Source organism: Pyrenophora tritici-repentis, chromosome 8 (assembly GCF_003171515.1).
Source record: "Pyrenophora tritici-repentis strain M4 chromosome 8, whole genome shotgun sequence".
Taxonomy (NCBI): Eukaryota; Fungi; Ascomycota; class Dothideomycetes; order Pleosporales; family Pleosporaceae; genus Pyrenophora; species Pyrenophora tritici-repentis.
In genome coordinates this window covers 210,276-232,457 of record NC_089397.1, presented here as the reverse complement: position 1 = coordinate 232,457, position 22,182 = coordinate 210,276, and the positions used below count along the sequence as shown (strand labels likewise).

The following is a 22,182-nucleotide window of genomic DNA, read 5'->3' as shown; positions in this document are numbered from 1 at the left end:
AGCTTATTGCCGCGACTTTGCGTAAACGTGTCCTCCCTTTGCACCCGCTGTATATAGTGAGTAGCGTAGGCGTTAACTGCAAACTGCAGCTTTACGGCACGCTTAAAGCATAAGTAGTACGAGTTCTACCGCGTAACAACGGGTTTAACAGGCTTAAGGATCTTGCGATCGTTAGCTAACGCGCTAGACAGCAGCTTAGTGTAGGCGAGGCACTAGAAGTCCTTGAAGAGCTTATGCTATTGTGGCGTTTTAATGTAGTTTATAATACTAAGCAGTACGCTAAGTAGGCCTACGCGTCTCTACTCCTCTATAAAGTCGTGCTCGTCGGTGAGCTCTTATACGTCGTTGTCGAACAAGGCGGCGCTACCCTTGCCCTAAAAGAGCGTTTGGCTAATAAGGTTGAGCGTGTAAGGTCCGCAGCGGAGGCGCCGGTAGGTGGCATTAAAACTGTACTTTTAAGCTAATATTGTAATAGTACTATTATTATTAGGGGCGTTATTAAGTACAAAGTAACTAATTAACTACAACGTAATCTTAAAGTCCTGCAGCGTTTTTATAACAACCTTAGCTATCCTCTCGCTACTATAAGCGCCTGCTAGCTAGGGCAGCGCTATAGGTAAGTCCTATAGGTCGCCTCTGCTGTCGACAAAGTGCGCAACGACGCCTAGAAAGCCACGCTTGCCGCCCTTAGTCGTCTATCTATTAAAGCTAAGGTGTACTTTGCTGAGCGCCTGCGATAGTTGCAAGATAACGCGCGGCTTTAGGTACTTATATAAGCGCGCAACGTACTAGGAGACGCTTATATAAGACGTCTAGAGCGCTTGTTCTGCTAGTAGGTTAGCAGCTTTAAAGAGGCGTTAAAAAGCTAGTGTTTTAAACTTAGAGAGAGGGTAATTATTCTTAATAAGCTAGCTAACAGCTGCTAGCTAGAAGCGCTAGGTATTAAAGCTAGCGATCTTATTAGCGACCTTCTGTGATACGCTGTTATTACCGTCCTTAAGCAGACGTTGTAGCTAGGTAGGTTTTACAGCGACGGCCAACTTGCTATAGCTATAGCCGCGCTTAGGCAGCTCTAAGTGTCGCTGCGCTAACGACGTTAAGAGCGTCGTCTTATATATCCCGACGCCGGTATCTATGTACTTATGCTCGTAGCAGTAACGGCACACGAAGTATAGCTTACTTAGGTCCTTTAGCAGCGCAACGCGGTAGCTATAGTAATAGATCTAGCTCTTACGCGACTTCTGCGACGAGAGCGGCTTTATATATATACGTAAACGCCCTTAATTAATTCCCTTAAAGTTGTCTATAAGGCTCGCGTCTAGAGCCTCTTACAAGGTCTTATTGTCTAGGGCTGCTGCCGACGAGGCTGCTGTTACCCTCTCGCTGCCCTTAGTAGGCGCGACGATAGCGTCTTTAGGCCGCGACTCGCGTAGTTGCGACTTAAAAGTTAAAGCCTAGGACGCCTCTACGAGAGCTTTGCGAGGCGATAGCTAACTATTAACGGCTATAGGCTAGCTAACAGTGCTGTGGGCGGTGGACGATTTAACGCGTTTTTTTAGGCGAGTAAGGTTATCAGAGGCGTGTTTCGTAGGAGGCATAGCGGTGGAAATATAAGAAGGGCGACGGAAGCAAAAAAAGTAACGTAATAGTAGGTTGTAGAAGTTAGGCTAATAACGTACTAGTACTGCGTACGCTGGCAAATGGGTTGGGTATACCCAGTCTTGGGTTGGGGTTGGGTTGGGGTCGCACAGACCATGGGTTAGGGTTGGGTTGGGGTCGCACAGACCATGGGTTAGGGCTGGGCTGGGGTCGCACAGACCAAGTGGTAGGGTTGGGGTTGGGTTGGGCTGGGTTGGGTTGGGGTTGGGTTATATTTTTTGGGTACTTTAACGGAACAACACTTAATTAAGATAATGTGTACACGTTGATGATATAGTAGATACATAAAACGAGATATATTAACACAGCTAATTATCACGGTAGCGCTGAGGACGCTGGCGCTTTCGAGGTGGCAATTGACGCTCCTCCTGGACCTCTTCCTCCGACTCTTCTTCTGTAGTCTGGTTCTCCTCATCTATATCGAAGGTATGCTCTAACGAGGCTGGAAGCTCAAAAAGATCATTAACCTCGTCAATTGGCTCTCCATCCTCCCCTAATTGAGCAACTAGGTAGTCTAGACCCTGTTCTTCCTCTTGAGATATTGTATCCTTAAGAACCATTATCTGCTGTATTGTCCGGGCAGATAGTCGGTGCCTCCGACTACCAATAACATCCTTAGCAACATTGAAAACTCTTTCAACCCCAACCTGAGCAATTGGTATTGCTAGTATATCCTTCGCCACTTGGGATAGTCGTGGGTAGGTAGGCTCGTTCGTCTTCCACCACTCTAGAATATCGAAAGAGTCATCTGTCATTACACAGGCAGTACTAAGGTAGGACTCTCCTTCTTGGCGGGTTGGGCCAGTTGTCTTGTCTGATTCTACTAGTGAAGAGTTCTGGGAAGAAAAGCTGTTTAACGCTGATGTAGGGGGAGGAGCTGGCTTTCTGAACCACTCATTCCCAAGTGACCTCCTTTTGACTATGCTAGAGCCTGGGGTTGAACCTCTCCCGTCCGTATTATCATAACGATCAAGGTAAGCAAGAAATTGGCCTCGGTAGAGATGCTTGTACTGTGGCTCCCATGAATCGTCCTATAAGCGTAATTAGAGCGTGACTGTGATAAATAGCTGTGATAATCATACTTCATATGCTGTAAGCTTCTGCGTTGGATCAAGGATAGTGGCACAATTAAACAAGAACCCACGTTCTGCGTCTGTCTTCGAATAGTACTTGCTCAGTTTTAGACGACCCCTGTCAGCTGCAGCTCGTACTACGTCTAGCCATTCCCTATCATCTTGATTTTCTTCATCCTCATCTAGGTCCTCTGACATTTTGTCCAAGAAATCAAACAGTCGATTGTACATTAACCAAATATACTGAATCTGGGGCTTCTCGTTCTGGCTGAGGAAGCTAGTTGCTGTTTTAAACCGTTTAAGCATCTCAGTAACGAGTTCGAGATGATGCCACTCAGTCGAAGATAAGCGGAGGCGTTTAAGATCCCGGAAATCAATCTCAGCCATTTGATTGTTGTCTAGAGAGCTATCCAGGTGACTACCTGGCCTTAGCAAGATTTCTTGTTTAAGCCATTCATCAATATATTTTTGGATTTTGAGCGCGCGCTCTAACATGTCGTATGTTGAGTTCCATCGGGTTTTCACGTCGCGGATAACAGATAATCGCTCCTTTGGCGGTAGATGTTGTTGTACCGCAATAAACCGCTCAAAGCGTTGAGGTGATACGTCAATAGCGATACAAATCGCCCTTATCTAGTCTATTATTAGTATGTGATAAATGAATGTGTTAAAAGCGAAATACCTTGCGAAGGGAATTTGGGACTGAAATATGCGTCTCAATGTCCTGTATATGACGTCTCTGTAGGGTATCCCTTGCTCCTAACTCTGTAGTTGCTGCTAGCCGAAGGTGTTGGATAATATCCTGGACAACGAGGTTGATAATATGGGCAAGGCAAGGGATAGTGTTTTCTCTGGCACTCCACTGAATGTCGACTTCTTGGAGTTTAGACTGGAGAGTGCGAGCAAGTACGCTATTGTTACTAGCGTTATCACAAGTAATAGCTAGAAGCTGGGTTTTGGTCTTTGTATCCAGAAGAATATGCAGTACCTCGTCTGCCATAGAAGTACCGGTGTGCCTGCCGCGCATAGGGAGAAAGTCAAGTAGCTTTTCCTGAAGTTTCCAGTCTTTGTTAATGTAGTAACCCTTTACCGCAAGAAAGCAGAGGTGATTAGCTGCAGACCAGGCATCTAAGGCGATTGAGATCTTTGTTGATTTTCCAAGATCTCGAAGGATAGACCTTTTTGCTTCCTCATGTTGACTCTTGAATATCGTCTTGAATTTACAACGACTAATTATCACAGTATCTGGTCGAAGGAACCGAAGAAATCGATGGAAAGATGGTCGTTCAACTGTTCGGAATGACCAGTTGCTGTCGATTACTACCCGTACAAGCTCCTTTTCAAAGGTAGTAGTAGTGTAAGCTGGTATTGATGAAGTACTGTTTCTTTGTTGACGTTGGGATAGAGTAGAGGCCGATAAGTCTGCCTCATTATGAATAGGAGTAAGGACATTTCGACAGCTTTTTGTTTTAAGATGAGTAATAAGGTGCTTTGTCCCAATACCACCTAGATTTGGATGCTGGAGTGCAAGACTACAGTTGTAGCAGAACACGTAGGGGTGGCCAGTTCGAAGCTCAGCAGCTTCTCCAAATCGTAACCATACTGTGCCATAGCGAGTAGGAGAGTTCCATCGTGGGTTATCATTTTTAGGGTTTATACCCCAGCTAGTATTACTCCACGACGCTGTCCATGTCCCTAAGATCTCACTTACACTATAATCTTGCAGAAAACGATTATTTGGATATTTCACTAATCCAATCGTTCTCCTGTCACCCCCCTTTGTAACCTGTGGAGAATTGATTTTTAAACAGTTGAGGTCCTCCGGAAATTCAATATTAGTAGGATTAGGCATAAGCTCAATAGACTGTGCAGCTATGTCCATCGCTTCTAGAAAGTAGTAGAATAAGGCATTAATAGTAGTAGCACACAATAGGAAAAAGTTGAGAAGTTTAAGTTTGGATGTAGGACTCAAGGCTTCTCACGCTCCTCTCAGCTTTGCTTGCGCTATGACGCCTGTAATTTAACTTGAAACCTTGGCATATTACTAGCGGAATATCATTTTTAATGCCTCATAGTAAACACAGAGATCGTCAGGAGTGCACGGATATTAATCTGCATAAATGACAGATCACAATCTTAAGTTAAGATTATATGGCGCAATAATCCGTGTTAATTAGTTGTGATAACTGCTTACTATCCCTCAATGCTTGAAAGTGTCTTAGCCTAAAACTCTAATTATCAGACTCAGAAGCGGCATCAGAATCCGGAAACCCCTCAAACTCAGAGTCCTCAGATTCCTCAGACTCCTCAAGCGCTGCCTGCTTCTGTACAGCAGCCCACTGGTCGTCATCCTCGTACTCGTCTTCAAGTGAATTGAAATGCTCCTCAAGATCAGAGTCATAGTCAACCTCTTCTTCACACTCATCGCTATCGTCACCTTTAACGTACGGCTTATCACCCTCCAGCTCAATATCAGCGTCACCAAGTAAGTCGAGAATGCTAGGTGGCTCCCGTTGCCTTATTATATTAGTATCTCTGTGATAAAAGGATGTGATAAACTTACTGCCAGTCATTATCAGTTACGACTTTCATCTCATCAGGTGTAAGTTCCTCCACGAACTTCTCAAACTCTCTCTTAGCCTCCTTGCTCTCAAAGTCGTTGTTGTTAAGCTTTGCTAATCCTTCTTGATAGGTCTTTCGAAGAATCTTTTGCAAAACACCACCTGAGCCGTAAATTCTTGCTATTCCTCTACCACTAATGTCATGGGTGGGCTTGTCATCTTTGCTAAGCACTTTCGCAATCGTGATCTCGTGTTTTCTCATATCCACCTGCTTAGTGATCGCATCCCATTTACGATGCACATGAGTTAGGTTTGTCTCTAGCCATTCAGCTATAGTCTATTAGCAGATGTCTATGATAAACAGCTGTGATAACTTACCAGACTTTTTCTGGGTAAACCGCTTCTCTGAAAGTATATCCCACTCTTTCTCTAGCAGCTTAGCCTGTCTAGCACTATTTGCTAATTTATACTTAGGCTGTTGCAAAAGCGATTTCTTCAGTTGGTACTTCGCGGAGCGGTCGGCTGTTCTAACGCTTTCAAGTACCTTCTCCTCTTTATCGAAAAGAGCTTTGCGTTCACGTTGAGCAATAGCACGGGCGCTACCACTCAGAGAGCCAGTATAGGGGACGCTCAAATTGATAGGTCGGCCTTTTCGTGAACCCCCACTACCTCTTTGATCTAAGATACCGTCAATCTCGTCAGCTTCACACGCAAATCCCTGCTTATATTAGCATAAGCTGTGATAAATGGCTGTGATTATTACATCGGTAAGCTGCTCCCACTCATCTTGTTCGAACCCAGGCGGAGGTTCAAGTTTGATGGCTGGAACTAGGCCTTCAGGTACGTCGCCGACTTGCTCTTTCGCGACAGGCATGGCGGGGACTGTGATAATGCGCTGTTGTAAATGGGGTGTTTTCAATGTAGTAAAGAGAGTTATTAGGTGTTGGGAGTTACTGGGCGTCAGGGGCTGGAGAAATGGGTAGACAGCATTATGCTCACCTAGAAATGGTCCGTGCGCTGCTGCCTGCGCTAGCGCGAAAACGCGGAAATTACCCAAAATGATCAACACATCGATGATTCCTTCATTTTTGGGCTGCACGCATGCGCGAGCTCGGCGTTTATCACAGCAGTTTAACACGTTTGTATGATATGCTCGCTACTGATTTTGCAACAGAAATGGTTGTATGCGATCGTGAAACAGCAAATTACGTCATGCAGTCCGTGCGCTGCTGCCTTTACTAGTGCGGAAATCGGGAAATTGCCGTCGCCCAAACTTTCCAGCTACCTAACTCTTTCAGCCTACTACTTTCTTAATTGTCGACCACATTTATCACAGTAATTAATCACATACGTCGCCTACGTTCATCATCTACTCTACTACGCAATGGCAAGGACAAAACCACGGCCTAAGGTCACCGGTAAAGCCGGCCGGGGTGGTCCTGATGGCAAGACAGTTACTGGCGGCAAGCCGGCTCAGAAGGCCCTTGCTAGTAAGGCTAGACGTCAAGTAGCAGGAAAGTCTACGCGAAAGGCACCTGTAGCTGTTAAGAAGAAGCGCAAGTTTAAGGCCGGCAGTAGGTTATCACAGTCGTTTATCACAGCTATTTTCTAATTTAGCTTAGCTGTCGCATTACGGGAAATCAAGAGATACCAGAGAGGTTTTGGACTACTCTTGCGAAAACTCCCCTTTTCCCGCGTAGTGCGCGAATTTGCACAGGTGCACAAGGCCGATATCCGCTTTCAACGATCTGCAATCGAAGCTCTTCAGGAAGCTACAGAAGCTTTCTTAGTTGGTTATTTTGAGGGTATAGTCTATCTACCCTATACTATTTTTCATTTAATAACTTTTATAGACTGCAACATCAATGCTATTCACGCAAAGAGGGTTACTATTCAAGAGAAGGATTCTCAATTGGCTAGGCGCTACTTTGCGCGCGAGTTACTAGCTTTTCTCTAGATTATAAGATATATCTAGATACACGTGCTTAAATGCTAGCTGGCGAAGCCTCTGTATATTATAAATGAAACTAGTTAATGCTACACTGTGTTAATCTACTGTGATACTATATAAACTTTTCTTTTATTGAAATCTATATTATACATCTTGCAATTTTTTTACTATAACCCAACCCTAACCCATGGTCCGTGCGACCCCAACCCAACCCTAAGCTTGGCGCTGACAAATGGGTTGGGGTTGGGTTGGGGTCGCAAAATTTCTAACCCAACCCCAACCACACCCCGACCCATTTGCCAGCGTAGTACTGCGACGACTACAACACTAAAAACCTATCGTAAAATCGCTCCTGCTGCAAAACGAGTAGCCTCACGCGCTACCTTAATCAAGCCCATTAAGCTGAATAATTAAGCTAACCCTCCTTAGCTTAGATTGCTAAAAAATTATTATAAGCGAGCTTGACTTGATGGGATTGATAGTTATCAAGCTATCAATCAAGCGCTTGCAAGCCGCTTGATTGTTGACAAGTCTGGTTACAACCATAGGCCTATCGCTTCTATATCACAGGAGATTCAATTCTCTTGGATACAAGCTATCAATTTGGATCTGCTCGCGCGGAAGATGTCTGAATCGCAGCAGTTGACGACTTGGAAACGGACCCCCAAGAATCAGCTCGATGCCATATTCTGTCCAAGACCAGAGACCTTGACGACCCTGTCGCTTCCAAACGAAGACATTATAGACCCATTGTATGCTATCACCGCACTTGTCAACAACATGCCGCTATCTGGAAATGTAAACTCAAACAACGCCTGTGCTGTGTTTGGATCATTGTCACTGGATACCTTGTCACAAATTCTAAAGAATCTACCAACCCCAGTTTTCGATGCTCTTAGAGAGCGATTGTTTGTTGCCGCTGTCAAGGCTGGAAAGGTGGGCCTTGTGTCGGCCATGCTGGAACTGAACGTGGATCCATCTGAAGAAACCATGATGGACCAAGAGTCCACACCAAAAGCAATCTGTTCTCTCGAGTATGCAGTGGCTGCAGGAGATTTACCTGTTGCTAAGACAATCCTGACACACATGTGTAAAGATGCGGCTGGATCATGCCCGGATGAGCTGTTGAAGCATGTCTTGACTGAGAAGTATATATGGAAGGACACGGAGGGATCTCACTATATGTCAAATCCAGGAAGGAGAGAACTGATATGTATCACGCTTGAGGCCGGAGCTCGTCCTACAGAGAAGTGTTTGCGCTGGGTCGACAGCTTACAATCTTCCCAGCAACTCCACGAGGCCACTATGACATCAAATCTTACGCCATCGATTCAGGCAGGGTGGCTGGTACATTGTGCCAGCAGTTCCTGGCCAGATTCAGTCATAGCAGTGCGATATATTTTCGACAATCTTAGAAAAGACTTTCCACCTGGAGATCTGAGCCTCAGATCAGCACTATTGAGCGCCTTGAAAACAGGTGCGAGGAAAAACACATCCGTCGTCCCAGTGATTTTGGAAGCATTGTATTCTCTAGGATATGCTTCCAACACCGACTTAGTTTTCCATGAAAACTTAGGCTATCAAGCGAATGCGGTCAGAGAATGTTGCGAAAAAGAAGACTGGCATTTGGCCGCAACCTTCGTGGTCTTTGGAGACCCGAAAGTGAATAGTACATACAGTGAAGAGGGAGAATTGGAGGCCAATCCTTTGGGAGAAGCCGGGCGGGTCAGCGAGGGCGCCATCAGGGAGGCCATTACGGAGGGAAATCCGAAAAAAGCCTGGACATATCTGAAACAATTTCCCCATGAAGACCCGTGGGAAAAATACGCATCAACCCTCATTGAGCTCGACACCAGTGATGGCGTACCTCGGATATCCATAGAAATCATTCAGGAGATGAAGGCTCGCGGATATGATATGAAGTGGCAGGTATTGACCCTCCTAGAGAGTGGTCACATTGCAGCAGTCGGCGCACTTCTACAGGAAGAACCTCAGTGGCATCTAGCTTTGGGGAATGACAAATCAAGCCGAGACTTTGGCACCTTGGGATTCTTCATTTTTCAAAGCATGGATCTTCCGTATGTTGATTGCGTTCCCCTTGAGGGCGGCAGGCAACAACTTTGTTTCCGGGTCCTCGCTTTTTACGCCATGACGATGAACGATTTTGATCTTTGTCAATGGCTATTCCAACTTGGTATGGACTCCGGTGAGCTCTCCTATGAGGATTCATTTGAAAAAAAACTTCGGAAAGTTCCAGTCTGGTGCGATAGCTTCAGAAAAGATGGAACGCCTCTCTGGACTTTTAAGATCTTCCCATCTCTACTAGCTGTCGCAGCTGAAAGAAACCTCCGAGAGTGGGTTCGCTTTCTTCTCACTAAGGGCAGCACAACTGCAGATTCTATGGCACTATTGCGGGCAGTGAAATTCAAAGCAGAGATCGATACAATTCGCCTCCTGTTAGATGCTCCACAAAGCCAAGGCTTCTCAACACAACATAACTATGGTTCTGCAGCACTCCGGCAAGCTATGCAGCACCGTGATCCCACGATGATAGGAATTCTCTGTGGAAGTGTGAAGACCGACTCAATCGAATTGTCGACACAGGAACACTTGGCGGATAAAAGTGAGGAACCCATTAGCCCCTTGGGACAGGCTATTAAAGTGCAGGATTATCAACTGGTGGAGATGCTGCTACAACATGGTGCGAGTCCGAACGCTTGTATCTCGACAAGCGGATTACAGTCGCCAGTGCAAAACGATAGTTGGGTCCTCGGACGAGTAACTCCACTCCTGGCCGCTATCGACATAAAAAACCTCACGATAGCCAGGCTACTCGTGGAAGCGGGTGCTGAGATATCCTACAAGCGTTCAATGGGTATTTTCCGGACGCCTCTGCAAAGGGCCGCAGAAGTTGGTAGTATGGAAATCGTGCAATATCTGATCAGTCAGGGTGTAGAAATTAATGCAACTCCTGCGCACTCCAGTGGCACTGCATTGCAACTAGCCGCCATGAACGGGTATTGTGGGATTGTCAGATACCTGCTCGACCTAAAAGTCGACCCAAATTACCCGCCATCTCGGGGCGATGGACGCACTGCATTCGAAGCAGCAGCAGAATGGGCTCGTTATGATGTCCTATCGCTCCTGATGCAGCGGGGCGTCCAACTTGAACTCACAGTCGGAGAACCTCCTGAAAGTCAATACGAGCGCGCTAAGCGATTTGCTGAAATGAACGGCCACATGGCTACAAAGCGACACGTTGAGCTTCTTTGGCAGCAGTATCAAAGTCGCCAGGATAACCAGACACCCGATCAGCAACTCAGCCTCACGACCACGTCGTCTCAAATGGACCTTTCCACGTTTCCATAGTGATGGCCATCACCGCAACTTCGAGGAATAGAAGCTAAGATTCCTCTCTGCTTAGACAGCACCTTTCCGTCTTAGTCGCAAATACCACCTTTTGTATCTGTTCCAGACTGTTCTCTTTGTCTTTTCATACATGAGTGGGTTCAACATAGGAACACAGGCGTACAGAATGATTAATCCATAACAACAATGACAGTCTTTTTATTTGATGCGCGTGAAGACTTTGAAGAAGACAGCGTAGAAATCAGAGCAGTAGCTCCTCACCTCAGCTTACCAAGGAGACGACAAGGTACTAATCTCAGCGATATTAGGCCTATCTAGTTGTTTGTCACCCATCAAGCGCTTCTCTGCGACCCATGATATATCTCTCAAGCGACGAAATTGGATCTTGTAAGTTCGTGAATGTCTACTAAGCGAACTATGAGCGTGCTTCACGGGAAGTAAATGGGCCGGCGGTCGCCAAGCTGGAGCGTCAGGGAAAGACCTCGTAACTGAGAGTGAATACGAGGCCAAGGAGAGCTACAAAATGAGGCTGAACGTACTCCCTCGCCTGTGGTAATGATCGCTGTTCAAGGGGTAGCGACGGTCTGTAAGCAGATCCACGACGATGATCCTGTCTGTCACTTCGGTCGATCGAAGTTGTATGAGCAATTCGCTTGGAATGCCATTATGGCGTCAAGATCTGACTGTGATATCGATATCAAGGACAACCATGTCTGGACCGCTCTAGAAACATGCGAAAGCTTGCTCATACTGTCTGGAGTTCTTTCAGCATGTAGACCTTTCTAGTCTTTTTAGTCTTCCTAGTCAAGCGATAAAGATTGACTACTCCGACGTGTCCGTTATTACGGACACGTTGTCAAGGGTACTCTAACGTTCCCGCTCGCAACTATCACCGCGTAGTTATGCTTCGAACACGAGGGCTGTTCGGAGTAACCGAGGTCGCCCAAGTGACGTCTTCGGCAGAATTTCTCGCTACGAGACAAGAGGGCTTGGTACGGTAACCGTAGCTTGAGCCAACATAAGCACGGAAACGCCCTCAGCCGAAAGTACTTCGATACGTGATTGGACGTCAAGAAGTACAACTGCCGATAAGCACAGCGATCAAAGCCCAAGGCGTGCCAGCACCAGGTCCTCTGGCGTGATGAAAGTTTTTTTTTCGCTGCGGGCGGAACGGGAGGCAAAAATTGGGTGCATACTTGGGTTGCAAGGTTCCAAGGTTGGGCACGCAGTCGGCGAAGATGTCACAGCCGCGAAGGGGATCCGCGAAAGGGTTGCAGAAGCGAGGTTTCTCCCCCGACAGGCGCTAGTGCGTTTGAAAGCGTTGATTGGCTCGATATACGGGACATCGCGTGGCTCAAACTGTTGCGACGTTTATACGGTCCGAATTTAACATGTTCGATACCTTCACGCCCCCGCAAAAGGCCCGTTGTGTGAGAGTTATTGCGGCATGAACGGCGACATTCCTTGGAAGTTGAGATGAGGACGACTCGCGGGCTCAGTAAATCAAGTCTAGACGCAGCTAAACAATGACGTCATGAACTTTCTGGAAGACGATAATGCCCAGCGCAAGATGTTCCGGATGTTAGAGACAGGACTTCTTTTCTCGGTCTCGGAAAAAGAGAGTTGAAGTCGTTGAAGCATGGAGACTGGTGAAATATACCTAGGCATGACCTCAGACCATGAGACTAGCCTAATAAGGCTTTGTTCCTTACATGAATTCTCGACCCCAGCATCGACGCCCGATCTAAGAGCCCAGGTAACCATGCATTAGCCCTGGAGATCATCCCCTGATTTACGCGACCATGTATGTTGATATCAAGGGCGGTGATGACTGATCCCAAACTTGGAACATGGCCTGGACAAGGCTCATGCTGTCAAATTCACGCAACTTCAGATTCTGCCTTCTGGGAGGGCACTTGTGGTAGCGATGGCTTGCCCAAATGGTTCTGTACCATTGCTCTTGCCCTGGGCAAACAACTCAGTCTCCGCAGCCGGCAGCATCCTTTCCAGGGGCATATCATTCGCTATTGGCACTCCTCCACAGCCGTTTTCCTTGACACCATCGACACTTTCCAACAACCTTTTCATCAACAATGCCGCAGAGTGCGGAGCAGCCACGAACACCAGCTGTATCGGTCAGCTTGGTGGTGTCTACGCGAGTGCAACTTCGACTTCGTTTGCAGAGGTAAACTACGCAGTATGGACCGGCAGCAGAGAGTCCGTGGATCTAGCTTCAGCAAGCTCATACATCTTTTTCGATGATACTGCGGCTTTTGGTCTCAAGCCCGCCACCAACAAGTTCCCTAAATTTCCCATGTATACCAATGGGTCTACCGACAGTGAGTTCGCAGCTGGTCAGTATAGGTACACGAAACTGACGCGCCTCAGCAAGCGCAGACGCTTTCAAGAAAGATGAGCCAAGCTATCGAGCGACTCTGCCCTTGGGAATGGACTCCAGTTTTCTAAACTTCCTTGTCGACTCTGGACAGGCTTCATCTCGGACATATGGATTATGGGCTGGATCGGAATCCGAAGAAACACCACAAGATGGCCTACTCATCGTCGGTGGCTACGACGAAAGCCGCCTCAAAAGTCCCGCGACCGCGTTCCCTATGTTTTCAGACTGCCCAACATGCGCCATTCTCACTGCTATCACTTACGATGTTGGCGGCAAGAGTACGACCCTTTTCACAGCCGCAACAGACACGCTTGTCGTACACTTGGATCCCTTTTCCTCGGACCTCAAGCTTCCTGCTGCCATGCTGCAAAACCTTGCTGCTGCTGAGAAGACTGCCGTTTGGAACGAAACTTCACGCCATTTTGAGCTCCCCACCACTCCCGCTCCGGCAGGCACCATCACCATCACGCTATCCGACATGGGCAAACCCGGCGGTGATGCATCAAAGCCTTCAGTCGCTTCGTACAAGTCCGTCATTCCAGTGACTGAGCTGTACAGCCGACCCCGAGCATACAACGCTGCAGGAGTATTTGAAGTGGACAACGCAACAGTATACAACATGGCCGTGACAAACCAAACAGAATCCCTCACCATCGGAACCCTAGGCCTCCCCTTCTTCACCCAGAACTACCTCATCGTCGACCCCGACGCAAAAACCTTCCAGCTCGCACCAGCCGTGGTTGCCAAAGCCGACCCCAAGGGCGCAGACGCAAAAGTAAAACAAGTGTGTCGCGTCCTACCTGGCGCAAAAGCAAAGTCCCCAGTCGCTGTTCTAGCTGGAGGCATCGTCGGAGCCGTCATCGGCACACTTCTACTCGTCGGCTTAGCCTTGTTCTTGCGCAGGCGTAAAATGAATGCGACAAGCTCACACCACTCCCGCGGCGATAGCGACGCACCAACTGCGACATCCCAGAAACCGATAGTTGACCGCATGGCTACCAACGAGTCAGGAGACAGCAAATCTCTCGAGCTACCGCGCCAGGCTCCTCCACCTCCACCTCCCGCCATGGTACTGAGTGATGGTACTGCGTTCCCATCTCCGGTCAGTGCTCGTAGGAAGAGTGCCAAGATCGACAAGCACAAGGACCCTCGTAGGGGATTGGTTCAAGATGGGTTTCGCAAGGTTGACGAAGAAAATGATGGAAGGCTGTTGGATGAGCGCCCGATGGGACTTTCTGAAACGATTCATTCCCGTGGGACGTTGCCGCGGTTGGCGGCGGAACATACTGTTGAATGAGGATGATGGTGTGCATGTTGGGTGGATATATATGTAACTGACTGTTGTTTTTTTTTCGTTATTGTAATTTGCGTAACGGCCTGATATAGAAATATAATAAGAAGATGCTACTTATATAGGTATGTTGAATGAAAACAGTTGCTTTCCTATCTGCTTTCTGATACCCCTCTCAGTAAAATCTTATCAATCTTGACCCGCTAGTCGGCCACGCCCTCCAGTCAGTTCGTACCACTATATGCTCGTCACCGTCAATCCGTCAATGCTGGACCGTGCACATTGGCTCTGGAAAGTACTTGGTTCGAGACAAAATAATCCAGACTGGATATGCTAAATTGTCCACCGAGTATGGACTACCTCTCGCAGTACCTATACCTGGTACATTGCCTGATCCTATAGTTGTCCATAATCTCGAGAAACTCCCGATCTTCAAAAACTTCATCATGAAAAAGTACACTAGGTTTGCAACTAAAGATGACGTCTTCAGCCTCGATTTCACATCTGCTGGTGTCCTTATCGTCTAACAACCCAACAAGTTAGCGCCGGTTCCTACGATACCCCACCCCATCGCATGGCATTCCTATCAAAGCCCTACAACGGTACTTTTGTTACACATCTCACTACCAGGAGGCCGATAATTCGCCACACAACTAGGCGTGCAAACAAAGACGAATTACTGCATTCCTCGCCGCTGTCCTCCCTCTCGACGACCAAACTATCCCTAACCCTACGAAATGACATACAGATCGCCAATGTCTCAAAAGCCCTAGGCAACAAATCCTACACCGAGCTCTACAGCACCCAGCTCACCACCACTGCACTCATTGCCTCCTTAGCATAAGCCCACGCCATGGTCATCAGAAAAACCAAACTCTCAGCGTTCGCTGGCTCAGAAATCCCACTGAACCAATGCGAAGATTACTCCCCACTTTCGAAACCACGCAGCGATGGGTATCAAAGCCTATCGGGGATTAGAGTGAGGCAGCAGCAGCAGTGGCTGGGTATGAGTGAGTGGATGTTTCAGTGTATGAGTACTTGCTTAATGATTTATAGCCAAAACGCCTCCTCTACCCCGCCAACCACTTCCCCGTAAATAAGTCCCCAAACAAAAATAGTCTGAGCTTTCCTAACCGCTGTCTCATAGTACCCACGTATGTAACCCACACGGCCATCCCTCACTGAAGAATGGTGTCGCACTGCACCCTCGGAATACCGAACATCCCTCACTAACTTCCTAGGAACTGTGAGCTGCATTTTGATACCTCCGAAATACCCGTTAATCTCGAATAGAGTGTAGATTCTGTGAACGTGTATAATAATTGTTGTAGTTTCACCAGTTTCCAACGTGCCTACTCCGCAAAGTTCGAGAATCAGCCCTTGTGTTAGTCCAGCACACATAGCACGACGGTCTGATCGGTTGATGTTTGTTTCCGCTTGGTGATAACAAACAGGTATACTAAGTGTATATCTTAAAAGAGTTACGGAGGCTAACAAGATTGACCAGTAGAATATGCAGGTTTCTCTGTCAATTTTAGGCAATGAGTAAATGATATGGAATCATGATGCCATGGCCAAGCATTACCTAGAGAAGACGGAACTTGCCCCAAGGCCGTAGTTTCAAGCCCAACGCTACGACCTTTGCATTTGGATCTCCTTCGTTTTGATAGACCTCATTCAAGTATAGTGCTGGATAGGTAAAATAGGACTGTGGGTGGCACATAAGTCAAGAGACTGATATTTGCCAAGCAAAAAGATATTAATTTATACTGGGAAGAGAAGAAGAAGAAGGAGGAGGAGGAGGAGGAGGAGGAGATATAGCTAGATAAACCCTGTATCCCTGATTTTCGTCAAGTCCAAGTCCGAAAAAATCCCATCATCAATGTATCTTCCACATAGCTCGTTTGGAACTGAAAGGTAGCCAAGCATATGACCTTAGTGTCGGCAGTGAAAGGAAAGTAGCAACTCAAGCCGCTGTCTTGGGCGCGTTTGCGGCGTACTGTGACAGGAACTCTGGGTCGTTTTCGAATTCTTCCCTGACCTGAACAATATTAGCGCATGCTCATCATCTCGTGTGACTAAAAGGGGGTATACTCACAATATCAAGACCACCCACCAACTCCCCATCTGCCCACAACTGCGGGAAAGTCGGCCAATCCGCAAACTCCTTCAACCCCTGCCTGACCTCGTCGTCGGCCAAAATGTTAAAGAAGCCATACCTAATGCCCTTCTCGCGCAGAATAGCCACAGTCTGTCTGCTAAACCCGCACTGTGGCGCGCTCGGTGTGCCCTTCATGAACAGCATAACAGGAGCTGCTTTGACCAGCTCTGATAGCCGCTGGTGTAGCTCATCCTTGTTCGTCTGCTGCTCGCCCTGTTGGTGTTCGCTACCGCTGTATTCGGGCGCGGTCTTGGGGTCTTGTGCGGAAGGCGCGTAACCTGCGAGGTTCTTGCCTGTGCTATCTGTGCCGTTTTCTGCTCGTGGTGTGACGGTTTGCGCGGGTGGTAAACTCGATGCTGAACCGTTGCCGGCGCCGGCGTATTTCTCCACCGCTGCTCGTACTTTTGATGCGTCTGAGCCAGAGACTGTTTCTAGGGTCTTGCCGTCTTTTTGCAGGACTATGTAAGGTACCGCTGTGACGTCGTAGGCCTCGGAGACCTCAGGTAATTCTTCGGCGTTGAGCGAGAGGAACGTTATTGGGGCGTCGGCCGTGTATGTGCTGGCGAGTGTCTTGAGGATGACGGACATTTGCTCGCATGGCTTTGCCCATGGCGCGTGGAAGTATATGACGGCGAGTGTGGAAGCGGGGAGGGCAGTGATGGTCGATTGGAACACGGACTCATCCGTTATCTCCTGCATGGACGCCATGGCTGTCGGATAGATGTCTGCGTGGTGTTGCGGTACTTCGAACTTCAAGTCGAACTTTCTAGTATCATTCAATGTGAATTGATGTAGTCACCGCGCTGCAAAAAAGACGAACCAGAATCACGTCAGAGGCCGAATTGCGGAACCACCCCGCTATGCCGGAGGTTACCGGGATATCATGTCCGTGGTCCGGCTAATAGTTTCCCCGGCATCGACTATCTCTGGAACTTTTTTGTGTTAGCCAAGATTTCGACCAGGATCAACATTTGAGCAGCAGAACAACGACAAAATGTTGAAGCAGGCGTAAGTTGATGCTGATTCCTACCTACTAATAATGCATGCGATTCTAACAGCATAATTCAGCAAACCCAAGAATGCCCGCGCAAAGCGCGCAATGGCAAAGCGCGAGCCGCAACAACACGAGAACCCCAAGACGACGCTCTTCGTCCCGGGCCAGCGCACCTCTCAAATCCTCAAACTCGCCGTCGCCGACCTCGTCATTCTCAAGAACCCCTTCGTCGAGCGCTTCACCAAGAAAAACGACATCCACCCCTTCGATGACGCCTCCTCGCTCGAGTTCTTCGCCCAAAAGAACGATACTTCCCTCCTCGTGCTATCGCTGCACTCCAAGAAGCGCCCGCACTGCCTCACGCTCGCCCGAACATTCTCCTACAAGCTCCTCGACATGCTCGAGCTCTACATCAACCCCGACACCTTCCGCACGCTACAGCAATTCAAGAACAAGAAGCCGTCGATTGGACTGAAGCCGCTCCTCAGCTTCCACGGCACCGTCTTCGAAGACCCCACGCAGACAAAGTACACGCTTGCCAAATCTCTCTTCATCGACATGTTCAAGGGCCAAGACGCCACGGAAATCGACGTCGAAGGCTTGCAATACCTAATCTCCTTCTCCGCAGAGGAACCCACAGACGCGCTGCCAAAACCCGAGATCAAACTGCGCTGCTACCTCCTCCGCACCAAGCGCTCGGGTCAGAGACTGCCGCGCATTGAAGTCGAGGAGATGGGGCCGCGCATGGATTTCACACTTGGTCGCGAAATGTTCCCAGACCCTGATATGATGAAGCAGGCGCTGAAGAAGCCAAAGGGCGCGGAACCTAGGACCAAGAAGAATATCGATATGGATGCCATGGGTGATCGTACCGGTAAGGTGCATGTGGGTAAGCAGGACTTTGGCAACTTGCAGACGAGGAAGATGAAGGGACTGAAGCGTTCGAGGGGCGAGAAGGAAGATGAGGAGGTGGGTGTGGAGGATACGGCGAGTGAGGCTGACGATGAGGAGAAGACACCTAAGAAGTTGAGGGTCTGATCTTCCCATCTTGCGCTGGGCAAATGCGATGGATGGAGAAAAGAAAGAGCTCGAGATGTATATCTTGCATGGGGCGGCGTTACAACGGTATCTACGGCGTTTTCCATGTTTACATATGTTTGCAACGAACGAGAGAAGACTATACCAATCCGTCTCATATCTAGCGCGCTTTAGGCATCTACGAAAAGAAAAAAGTCGATTAACATTTCTTTATTGTATTGACTCGCATAGTTTATCTGTGTCTATGCTAACAACACTTACTTCACACCACCCCTGGCTTCATATCGCCTAATCATCATCCGGCTCATCAGCCATCAACCACTTAGCCCTACACCTCACCGCCTCCCTCCTAACATCTCTCTTCCCATCATCCAACGCCGCAACAAGCCCCTTGCACACCGCCCTCCTATACCTCACAATCACATCTTCCGAGAACTTCTCCGCCACCAATAGCAAACACTTGAGCGCAGCTATTCTCACACTCGGCGGCGGCGGCGAAGCCCCCTCCTTCTTACCCTTGCCGTTCTTCTCCTTTGTAGCACAAGCCAACAGTCTCGAAATCAGCGCTCCGGTATGTTCCTCGAGCACCTCATGTTTCTCGCGGAGGGTAGAAATCAGCGTGCCGATTGCAGCTTCTTTTACGATATCCACGCCCTTGAGATCGAGAGATTGGAGGAGTAAGGTCACGAGTTGTCCGACTTCTTCGACGACAATGTCAAAGGGCATCCATCGGAGTGCTCCGCTGAGAGCGATGAGGTAGTTTGGTTTAGTCTCTGCGTCTGCGTCTTTGAACGCGGATGTGATGTTTGGCACCAAGAGAGCAAAAGTCTTGTGCTTGTGCAGACCGAGGATCTGACAGTGATTTTCTTTTGTGAGGAGGTCGTCTGGTTGGAGGAGGGTTGTGAAGCCTTGGGCGACGGTGATGCCGTATTGCGGGTGGGAGAGGAGTGAGAGGAGGGTTGGGTAGAGTGTGTTTAGTACGGCGCTGCTTCTGAGGACTATTCCCCGGAGGCAGGCGAAGATGATTCGTATTCTGGGTAGGTCGAGCTTTTCGGGGTTTAGAAGGTCGAACTCGGCAATGAGGGGGTCCATGCATGTTTTGAGGGCGGCGGGAGTGTAGTATTTGTTGATTACGAGCGACATCTGGCGAAGAGAGGTTGATCGAACCAGTGGTGATAGCGCGGGTTGCTGTGCATAGTTTGCGAGGGATGTTATTAGTAGCTGGAGCTCGCAAGGAAGAGTTGTATCTTTGCGGAAAGAGGCGAGTAGATGAGTCGACACAATCATCGTTCTGTTGCTTTCGACACTTGCATTGGTGTTGAAAGGTGGGAGTTCGGCTTGTGGTGTGCCACGGAACAGTGTGTACAACTCCGAAGCGATACTGTTCTGCTGGTCAGTGGGCAGATATCTGATGATTAAGTTGCATATGCGACCGACGAGATCCAGCGTCATCTCATTGTTGAATGCGACAGGATGGGTCGTATCGGAGCTTGACGCACGCTGAATCAGCGGGAGGGCTATATCGTTGTAGTACGTCGAGGTGTCCGAGCTCTGGGACAGCTTGTTCTCGCCCTTCTTGAGCGCATATAACATGGCCGAGAGGAGTGCAACAATATACTTGGACGAAGCACCTTGCTGTACCGCTGCACTGAACTTGTTCTTGAGTCGTAGTATGACTGTGTCAAATACCTGCTCCTCGCTGGCGAGCTTAGCGAAAGCTTCGAGCACGGCCATGTAGCCATCCGATCCATTTGCGTCTGTGTCAGGAAGTTGGGCTAGGAACGCTGGGAATGCTTTATCGACGACGACTTGTGGTTTCTGATGAGCGATCTCAACGATACCGTTGATGGCTGCTCCTTTGACCTCGTCTTTCCCGTACGATTCCTCGTGGATGACGATGGAATGCAATAACTGGATAATCCTGCCGACATCCTCGTCGCTAAGCAGTCCGCGAGCCTTTGATAGCTGTATCAAACCGCCAAGACATACAAGTCGAAACGATACCTCCTTACTCGGAGCAGTCTCCAGTCCATTCACCATTACCTCCAGCGCTTGGTCTCGGAATTGGAGAAGGGCGTTTTTCCCAACTTGCTCTCCACCAGGACCCATCTTTCTCCAGTCGCCGTAGACATCAATGTTCGCTTTGATGAGTTGAACAAGGACCTCAAGCAAGCCTCGGCGCTTTTGCATGGTATCTGCTGTCTGGAACAGGAGAAAGAGATTTGGCAGAACTCCAGCTAGCAGAATGCTGGTGACATCCGGAGACACATTTGCGATACTCTCCAAGAACCGCGCGGAGGCTTGCGACTGCTTCGTCGGCGCGTCTTCTAAGTGCTCGTTGCATTCTTTGATGATTGGTTTCAAGTAAGCCTGGAGGGACCCTGGTGTACCCTGCGACAGCGTTCTCGCGATAGCAGCCAAAGCCGCCAGAGCCTCTTTAGCAAGATCCTCCTCTTGTACGTTGAGCACTTCAAACTTTAGTGCATCCCATAACGTAACAGCATATAAAGACACCGTCCGTGGACCATATCCGTTTACCGATGCGGTGATTGCCGATAGCACGTCTCGCTTGGTGTTCATCGACGTTGAGTCAAGCTTATCTAGCAGCGCAGGGAAGGCATATGGCGCAAAGTCGGCCGTAGAAGATATGCAGTCGCGCAAACGATCCTTGAGGTCCTGAGCAGTGATGCCGTACGGGTCATCGGGAGGTGGCCGGAAGGTAATGGGAAAGTAGTTGAATACAGCATCAAAAAGATTTTGTGCATCTGCGCCAATATTCCACTCTGCCATGGGCACTCGTAGAATTGAGAATACTACCATCAGATTCCGAGGATCCTTCTCTCCGTCAAAATATGATATAAAGCGCTCCATGAAGCCGGGCGTTGCATCGTGGTGGGCTTGTAGAATGTCCCTGTACTTGGCCATGAGCCTATCGATAAGTCTCAACACCGGGTATCTTTCGCTCTGTTGTTTGTATTGGCGGAGAGGATGTGTGTTGTTCAGGAGCGCTTCCACGATGCTGACAACCCGTTGGTCGTCCCACTTTCCGAGGTTCTCGAGGGCTAACAGCGCTGTCGCACATGATCCTAGGCCTTCGCTGTCTTCGGTTCGGGAGACGGTAAAGTCGCATAGTAAATTTCCTAGTTACAGTCAGTCCAGTCATAATGCCACCCTATACTCCTATTTTGTCCCTTTATATCTGTCTTGGGCTTGTGTGTTCGGTCCGCCGATACGACGACTCCTCTAAAGGTACGTACGCTGTTGTAAAGACAAGACCTTCGGTGAAGTCTGCTCTAGCACCTCGGCGAGGTACGACATCGCTGCACTTATCATTAGCAAAACGCCAATTCCATCTCATCTCCCAATTCACATACTCTTCGCCCTAATCGCCCCATCCTCACTATTCAGATATTCACCCAGGTCCGTAACCAGACTAACAAGCTTCAACTTGCCATCCTCGAGCCCTACCCCACAATCAGCAACGTCTCCCCACAACCCGCGCGTGCTCCCGCCTCGTACATACGCGTCGCGCTCTGTTTCGCAGTCGCAGTAGCCTCCTTCTTGCTCCTATCAAAGTCAAGCAGATACTGCTGAATATCTGACATATTCACGTATCCAGAGCCAGGGAGGGTTGTTTGGTCCCGGGAGTGTGATTATGCAAATCGATACCAGGTAACCGTCGATTCG

At 48.5% G+C, this 22,182-nt stretch overlaps 8 protein-coding genes across 8 annotated transcripts; 4 read left to right on the top strand and 4 right to left on the bottom strand.

Moving 5' to 3' along the window:
• Window positions 1–1,967: 1,967 nt before the first annotated feature.
• PtrM4_135540 (uncharacterized protein) lies at window positions 1,968–3,119 on the bottom strand (the record flags this gene model as incomplete). Its single annotated transcript, XM_066109257.1, has 2 exons — window positions 1,968–2,690; window positions 2,742–3,119. The coding sequence occupies 2 exons, from the start codon at window positions 3,117–3,119 to the stop codon at window positions 1,968–1,970; spliced, it is 1,101 nt and encodes a 366-aa protein (XP_065960179.1).
• Window positions 3,120–4,963: 1,844 nt separating this feature from the next.
• On the bottom strand, window positions 4,964–6,167 carry PtrM4_135530 (DNA-pol-phi domain containing protein; the record flags this gene model as incomplete). Its single annotated transcript, XM_001935590.1, has 4 exons — window positions 4,964–5,249; window positions 5,296–5,623; window positions 5,672–6,011; window positions 6,057–6,167. The coding sequence occupies 4 exons, from the start codon at window positions 6,165–6,167 to the stop codon at window positions 4,964–4,966; spliced, it is 1,065 nt and encodes a 354-aa protein (XP_001935625.1).
• Window positions 6,168–6,677: 510 nt separating this feature from the next.
• PtrM4_135520 (HHT1, Histones H3 and H4) lies at window positions 6,678–7,250 on the top strand (the record flags this gene model as incomplete). Its single annotated transcript, XM_066109256.1, has 3 exons — window positions 6,678–6,867; window positions 6,916–7,098; window positions 7,147–7,250. 3 exons carry the CDS (start codon window positions 6,678–6,680, stop codon window positions 7,248–7,250), a joined length of 477 nt encoding a protein of 158 aa, XP_065960178.1.
• A 618-nt stretch (window positions 7,251–7,868) lies between these two features.
• On the top strand, window positions 7,869–10,613 carry PtrM4_135510 (Ank-2 multi-domain protein; the record flags this gene model as incomplete). The annotated part of the gene is made up of 1 exon (XM_001938369.2): window positions 7,869–10,613. One exon carries the CDS (start codon window positions 7,869–7,871, stop codon window positions 10,611–10,613), a length of 2,745 nt encoding a protein of 914 aa, XP_001938404.2.
• A 1,927-nt stretch (window positions 10,614–12,540) lies between these two features.
• PtrM4_135500 (Herpes-BLLF1 multi-domain protein) lies at window positions 12,541–14,308 on the top strand (the record flags this gene model as incomplete). The annotated part of the gene is made up of 2 exons (XM_066109255.1): window positions 12,541–12,952; window positions 13,002–14,308. The coding sequence occupies 2 exons, from the start codon at window positions 12,541–12,543 to the stop codon at window positions 14,306–14,308; spliced, it is 1,719 nt and encodes a 572-aa protein (XP_065960177.1).
• A 1,960-nt stretch (window positions 14,309–16,268) lies between these two features.
• Window positions 16,269–17,171, bottom strand: PtrM4_135490 (Glutaredoxin-related protein; the record flags this gene model as incomplete). Its single annotated transcript, XM_001938371.2, has 2 exons — window positions 16,269–16,343; window positions 16,401–17,171. 2 exons carry the CDS (start codon window positions 17,169–17,171, stop codon window positions 16,269–16,271), a joined length of 846 nt encoding a protein of 281 aa, XP_001938406.1.
• Window positions 17,172–17,457: 286 nt separating this feature from the next.
• PtrM4_135480 (RPF2, conserved protein) lies at window positions 17,458–18,385 on the top strand (the record flags this gene model as incomplete). Its single annotated transcript, XM_066109254.1, has 3 exons — window positions 17,458–17,471; window positions 17,532–18,331; window positions 18,378–18,385. 3 exons carry the CDS (start codon window positions 17,458–17,460, stop codon window positions 18,383–18,385), a joined length of 822 nt encoding a protein of 273 aa, XP_065960176.1.
• Window positions 18,386–18,783: 398 nt separating this feature from the next.
• Window positions 18,784–22,100, bottom strand: PtrM4_135470 (MMS19 nucleotide excision repair protein; the record flags this gene model as incomplete). The annotated part of the gene is made up of 4 exons (XM_001938373.1): window positions 18,784–21,635; window positions 21,753–21,815; window positions 21,870–21,959; window positions 22,019–22,100. The coding sequence occupies 4 exons, from the start codon at window positions 22,098–22,100 to the stop codon at window positions 18,784–18,786; spliced, it is 3,087 nt and encodes a 1,028-aa protein (XP_001938408.1).
• Window positions 22,101–22,182: the final 82 nt, after the last annotated feature.